Source organism: Pseudonaja textilis, chromosome Z (assembly GCF_049901715.1).
Source record: "Pseudonaja textilis isolate UNSWEBS1 chromosome Z, rPseTex1.2, whole genome shotgun sequence".
In the NCBI taxonomy this organism is placed as follows: domain Eukaryota; kingdom Metazoa; phylum Chordata; class Lepidosauria; order Squamata; family Elapidae; genus Pseudonaja; species Pseudonaja textilis.
Window position 1 is genome coordinate 62767184 of NC_142008.1, and position 7371 is coordinate 62774554.

Below are 7371 nucleotides of genomic sequence, written 5' to 3' on the forward strand. Positions count from 1 at the left end.
ATTACAATGTCTAAAATAAACAGTAAAACAAAAAATTATGACAGTGTTTATTTTAGATGAGCACTAGGTGGTAATGTTGTGTTGGTAAATTAATAGGGTATCTGTATTCTACCACAGTGGTCCCCAACCACCAGGCCCTAGACCGGTACCGGTCCATGGATCATTTTCTACTGGGCTGCTGGTTTGCTTGGCCGCTGCCATCTTGTTTCGACGGCGCTTGAGAAAGTGCTTCCGGGTGAGCTTGTCGGTCATCGGTTGTTGGAAAGCGGTGTTTGGGTGCTGAAGAAATCCTCACACCTTAGTTTCATCGAAAGGGGGGGGCGGCTTTGAACAAAGAGCCATCCTGATGGTGGTGGAGTCTCGTGTTACTCAGGAGGAGATTAAGAAAGAGCCTGAAATGCACAAAAAAGGTACAAAGGAGGAGTTGAAGGTGGTGGGGAGAAGCAGGAGACAGTTGGCTGGCCGGTCGCTCGGCTTACCTTGCCTTGGTCGTGCGTGCTGATGCCGGTACCGGTCCATGGATCATTTTGTGATGTCGGTACCGGGCCGTGGTATAAAAAAGGTTGGGGGCCACTGTTCTACCAGATACCCTAACAAAAATAGTTGTGCTATATCCTAACATAAAGACTTATTTCCAAAGCCTAAATCTAGAAAACCCTGTTATCTGAGATGCTAGAAATTAAACAAACAAGCAAACAAACAAACAAATAATAAATGAATAAATGAAAAATAATGATAAGAAAAAAGATATCTACACATTAAATTCATTTGAAAGGATGTTTTATTTTATACAAGCATTTATGCAAATAACATGACACAAGCCATACATTGTCAAAATATATTTTCTCTTTGTTGCAAAATTCTTAGAGCAAACCTCCTCCTATTGTACTCTCAGAAAGAAAAGCCTTTGTGTGATATATGATGGTAAAGCAATCTGTAAACTACCAAACCAGATAAAGCAGGAAAATATTTTCAACATGCAATCATTTCTCCAAATATATGTACACTGCTTATGCATGTACTGAATTTCAATGCCCAAATATTATACACATAGTAAATCATTAGACAAATAAAATGTCCTATCATTTAGCAAAGTGGAGTGGCTACTTCTGGTACAGATAGTCCTCAGATTACCACAGTTCATTTGATGACTATTCAAAGTTACAATGGCACTGAAAAAAGTGACGTGACCATTTTTCACACTTACAACCAGTGCAGCATCCTCATGGTCAACATGATTAAAAGCTTGCAACTGACTCATAGTTTGCCACAGCCCAGGAGCCATGTAACCTTTTGTAACCTTTTGACTAGCAAGAAGACAGGTTCATTTAACAATCATGTTACTAACTTAACAGCTGATGTGATTATTTAACAACTGTGGCAAAAAAAATTTGTAAAATGGGGCAAAACTCACTTAACAAATATGTCACTTATCGATAGAAATTTTGAGCTCCGCTATGGTCATAAGTTGAGGACTATCTGTAGCTGGTTTAAAATGGAACAAAAGGGAAGCCAATAGGCACTTTACACTGATTATTGCAAGACTTTGATTCTTATGGATTGCTATTTGATCTATTTGAAAGATTTTTTTATTCTTCATCTTTTTTCCCCATCTGAATTCAAAATTAAAATTGTCATGCAGGAAAAGGAGAGCAGGTGAGATTCACCAATGTTTATGAGCAAATAAACTTACAGAGTCATCAAATTAATGATTTTCCATTCTGTTGAAAGCATAGTGTGATTAAATATAATATTCAGAAAAATATCACAAAGACTAAAGAGAAGGATTGTTCATTTTAATCTACATGTGTTTTCTTCTATTCTCTAGGTCTATGTAATATAGGGTAAGTGCAATATTATAATTAAAATTGTAGACTGTGAGTAGAGAATCTGATCCTCAAACCCTCACTTATCCATGGAAATCCACTGAATAACTGCCCACCAACATACTTCACAGGATTGTTCTTATGGGGATAGAATGCATGGAGATCTCATAAAAGTCACCTTGAACAGGGCTGTCAAATTCCCAGCCCATGGGCCAGATGAGTCATGTACTGGCCATATCCATAACTGGTTAGTGATGGAGAAAAAAAACCTCCTGATATGTCATGTGACACAACCATAACAACATTAGTTTGACACTTGTCTTAGAGGAAAGATGGGAAATAAATCAAATAAATAAACCCATGCATACTCACACACCCAAATCAGAAAAAGACAAAGTACAGTAATGAAATGGGGGTGGAATTCAAGAGGAGTGCCTTATTTTCAAGAAAAATATTTGCACGACTGTGAGAAACCTAGATGTCTTGATATATGAAAGCCAGTAATGGTGTAGTGTGAAGGTATGTGTTAGATAGAAGCATGGAGATTGAGTTGTAGTCCTCCTTAGGGATAAAAGTTGACTGGGTAACTTGAGTTAGTCTTTTTCTTATCTCCACACTGCAGTTAAAAAAAACCTATACCAATCTATGTCGAACCACTGTGGTAGTTATATCATCATTCTGTACTGCTTCATGTTTAATTTGCAATCTCACTCTGAATATCAAAACCTTCCATAGAATTGAATTCAAATACTCATTACATATTGCTATAGTAGACTGTGTCATTCATCTTTTAGGAGACAGAAAGCAGAAACAGTCAACCTGAATGTACATGCAAATTTTCAGTCTTTTATATAGACACAGGACAAAGTTTTCTGCTGCTGCATCTGGGACATTTTTGATGAATCAGGGAGAATGTGTTTAAGCAGAATGCTTCCATTATATTTGTTTAATTGTATAATAGCTTGTTGTCTGAATAATCTGTATCTTTCAAAGTGTCCATTAATAAGTAGAAACTTGGCCTACTTCCTATTCCAATGCTCAGAGATATGCTGAATTTTCTTCATTCTGCCCCTCTGGTCAAGCAGTTTGTATTTCACCAAGTAGTCCTCAGTTTTCTTGTGGAAAGGTGGGAAGGTAGTATTTGCAGAGGCAAAATTAGATTTCTTGGACTGATGTATTGAAAGTTTGATAACTAGACAGAAGATAAAAACAGAAGTAATGAAAATAAATCAGGTGCTGTCATATTAACCCCTATTATACCTCAGTCCCTTCAGAAATATTTTAGATTATACCTGAGAAAGTAAGAACCAGACGTGTGCATATATTGAACAGCAGGAGGAAAATGAGGACAAAAGAGGATACAAATAGAGAAAAGCTTAGGTGCATGGCTTATAGTTACTTAGAATATTTCTAAATTTAAAATTCTAACATAACTAAAGAGCATATTATTTTAATAATTCTTAATATTTGCACTGAACCTATAAACTGTGATAGAGAAACACATATGTGTATTGATATACAAAAGTAAAAGAATCTTGATTGTCTTTATCATGAGAGCAATACAACGAAAATAGTGAAGAAATGCTATGCAGTCTTGCAGATTTGAGCATAATGTAGCAACTGTCTGCAAATCTTTAACACATCTGCGTAATGAACAACAGGAAATGGTGAAATAAGCAAAAAAAATTTCCTGCTTTCTTAAATAAAATAGTAGAGGGTGTTCTTCTGTCTACAACCGTTTAGCAGCCAGGAAATAACTTTTATGAAAAATGGAAAGGAGAAAAAACTGAAATTTAGGAAAAGAAGTGCTAATGAAGAGGACCAAGCCTAGGAAATAGTTAACCTATTTGGGCTGGGCACTGAACTAAAGAGGAGTGTATTAGCAATTACCAACATCACAGAAATACAACTGTAATCACAACCTGGACTGGTTAGATCAGAGGTATCAAACTCTATTTCATTGAGAGGGCTGCATTAGGGTTATATTTGACCCCAATTTGGAGGACTGGTGTTAGTGTGGACGTGGGGTGGACGTGACCTGATCATGTCTGCTTCAGGAGCACCTGTGGTGACCAAGTGCTAAGGCAGACTTCCCTCAGACCCTCCCTCACTCTCATTTTAGTCTCCTTCCTTCCTTCTTTTTCCTTCTCTCTTCTTTCTCCTTTCTTCTTCCTTCCCCTCCTTATTTTTCCTTCCTTGCTGTCTTTCCATCTTTCCTTTTAATTCAAATGGGGACAAGGCTATAGGTTGTTCTTAAAATTTCTGATTATAATAAATGAATTTCAAAACTTCAGCAGCCAATAGTTCAGCAGAATGTGCATTCCCACAATTGGATTTTCTCTTTTCCAATGAGGTCCTGTGGGATAGAGATGCTAACAGAAACACATTTGGGGTTTTTCTGCCAAATAGTAGAACCAAAAGCCATTGGAGAAATGCCTTACTTGCACCTCAAAAATAACATTAAAGAATACCATCCATCCATGCACTGACAAAAGAAAGTGCAGTGCATGGACAGATGGCCATAATTTTACTTTTTCTTGCTCTGTAGAAACATTCTTGCCAAGAAAGAAGGTGAATTGATTTAGAATGCTTTTCTTCTAAAAGATCACACATATATCCACTGGCCAAAAGAAGTACAGTCACCAAAATACAAGCCAGGACACCAAAAAAGGAAAACGCACATTGTTCCAGTCTTATTCCCTCAGACTTGGAAAGCAGGCAATGGCAAACATTGTCACAAAAAGTGCAGAGACTTGTTCAGACAGTCACCAGGAACTGACTTAAATCCTCCTCCCCTGCCCAACAACAGCCACTTAGAACTAAAAATTATGTATCGAATAAATAATGGCAAGAAAGAAAAATTATGTAGGTCATGAAATTCTATGTTCTATTTTGGAGCCAGTGTTATTGTTATTATATTTATATAATTAATACATTATATTGACTTCTGTACTAATCCACAGGAAATACATTGCTAAGCATTATTTATGGCATTTTCTCAAACTGATATCATGTCTATTGGGAAGTGTAGGAGATGAAATCCAGTCATGAAATGGGAAATATTTATTTAAGGGGTTGGTCATGTGATCTGAATTAAAGAAGTCATATTGTCGAGTTTCGTGAAACGACTCACTTGACAGCATTGGAAGATTAAGGGCTTGAGGGAGATGAAACAAAAACAAACATTGCTACCAGATGACTTCATGCTGACTAGTTTAGATTGATGGGGGGGGAATACAAACACTTAATTACATACCCACAATCGGCAATGCAGCATTAACGACAAGGAACATCATACTAATGAATTCATAAAGACAGCTTTTGGCCGGGTGGGTAAATAGATCAAGAGAGAGCAACTGCAGGAACGGGAGGAGTAAGGGATAGTTGGGAATCATGGCTTAGTTAGTATGCAATGTAGACCATAGAATTATAGTGTTAATTGGGTAATTGGGACACCAGTGCAGGGCAGAGATTAGGTGGGTGGGGTGAAGGGATAAATTACACTGAAAGATGATTGATTTCAGTGCTAACCTTGTTCAGTTTAACTGTGCTTGCTGGTTACTGTACTAGGAACAATAAAAAAGAATACAAACCTATCTGTTTGCAATTTCTTACCTAGGATTCAGAGAACCACAGCTAAGACATATATTTGTTTAACTGGATAGGCATTCAAATACAGTTGGAACCACTAACCTGGCAAAGTTAGCTGATCTGTGCAATTAGGAACAGATGGCAGTTTCATAAATTGTTTTGAACCTGTAAGAATAAAAACAGATGAGTTATTGCTATGCCTTCTACAAATCATTTTATTATATGTCAGTATATTTATATTTCCTCTCCATTGCTACAATAACAGATTTAAAAGCCAAATTGCTGACATCACAATAGTTAACATGATTAAGGTGCCATGATCCGGGTTGCAAAATACTGGATGACTACTAGATTCCTATTATCTAGTTTTTTTTACTAGTTCTATTTCAACTTTCAGATGATTTCAGATAATACCATACCATAGTATGGAAAGCACTATGCTTTCATATCTGTCTCAGAAATCTAAAATGTGCAAGCGTTAATCACTTTTCTTTCCAGATGGTGGAGAAGGGAAAAGGGAGCATGAGACCCAGACTAACTTTTACTGGTTGCAGAAGAATTCCATGGAAACTAGGCTCCATCTAATGTAGTGATTTGGGATTGCACTAGACCTGCTCACTTTTTTCCCCACTAAGATGATTGAAACCCCAAATATGACAAAAGACAGCAAACTCAGCATGGTCAGATTATTGTACAACCACAGAACACTCAGTACTTTAAGAAGCCATGATAAATAGGGACTAGATAATAGAAGCATTTTGAGCAAGTATAGCCAATGGTGAGAAATGTTAGAAAAACTGTTGTTCACTTCTATCTTAATGAATATAGTTGAACAATGAAATCAAGATATCCCATTATACTTTGCATTGTATTTTCAGAATCACAATCAGAATAGAGCTGGAAGGGACCCAGTCTCCTGGCTCAAGCAGAAGATCCTATACCATTTCTGAAAAGTGACTGTCCAGTCTCTTCTTAAAAACCTCCCGTGATGAGGCAGCCACAACTCTTAAAGACAAGTTTTTTTCACTGTTTAATTTTCCTCACTTAACAGTGAGGACAATTAAAGTTGAATTGAAGTTTCTGTTCAATTCCAGGTTGTTATTGTTATGTCTTTGGGACCGGTTGGAGTCCCCAACCAGGTCCGCTGTTTGAGCGGGAGCACCAGCCGCTCCCATTGGCTGACACCGTTTGACAGCCGGCCATAAAAGGCGGCTGTCGAGCAGTGTCAGCCCTATTGCCGCCAGCTAACCTGCCAAGTTAGAAGGCAGTCTTGCAATAAAGCCTTTGACGTTCACTCTGGTTCAGCCTCGTTCCTCTGCCGCTCTACAACACTGGCGACGAGGGCGGGATGCGATCGGAGGCTGCCAGACGTGCGATTCAGAAGGGCTGTAGCCACTAAGAGCGAAGCCACGGGCGCTGAAGCCGCAGCCACCGGCGCTCACAAAGAGCGCGAAACTCAAAAAAAGCCCCTCAGCCGGGGAGACAGACACCGCCTGATAGGCGCAGCCGCAAACGCTCTTCTAAGAGCGCGAATTTTGAATCACAACGACTAAGGTGACAGGCACCGCCGCCTCAAAAAAAAAAATAATGAATGCCAATCTGACATTTCCACCCTTCAAGCCTACCGAGGAAACGTGGGATTCATATAAAAACCGTTTCAGCTACTTCCTCGACGCTATTGGTCTAACTGATGCTGCTGAACACAAAAAAAATCTTTCTTCCTCAGCTACTGTGGGGCTGTGGTTTTTGACACCGCTACAGCACTAGTTGCCCTTGCTCTATCAGGAGCGCATCTTGGGATGAACTCCAAGAGATCCTCTCCAACCACTACTCACCTAAACCATCCCAGATAGCCAGGAGATATGCCTTCAGAACTAGAAGGCAGGCTGAGGGGGAGTCAATTAATGAGTATATGGCAGCTCTGAGGACAGCCGCCTTACAGTGTGGGTTTAGA

The 7371-nt window shown here is 38.8% G+C and overlaps 1 protein-coding gene across 2 annotated transcripts in view; it reads right to left on the minus strand.

The window, feature by feature from the left end:
* Positions 1-765: 765 nt before the first annotated feature.
* Positions 766-7371, minus strand: part of PDE1C (phosphodiesterase 1C) — a 335246-nt gene continuing 328640 nt past the window's right edge. For both annotated transcript variants that reach the window (XM_087917919.1, XM_087917920.1), the window contains 2 exons: positions 5520-5582; positions 766-3018 (listed from right to left, as the gene is read on the minus strand). In XM_087917919.1, the coding sequence (XP_087774045.1) occupies positions 2846-3018; positions 5520-5582 (236 nt within the window). In that variant the 3' untranslated portion in view covers positions 766-2845. The remainder of the gene's footprint in view (positions 3019-5519; positions 5583-7371) is intronic.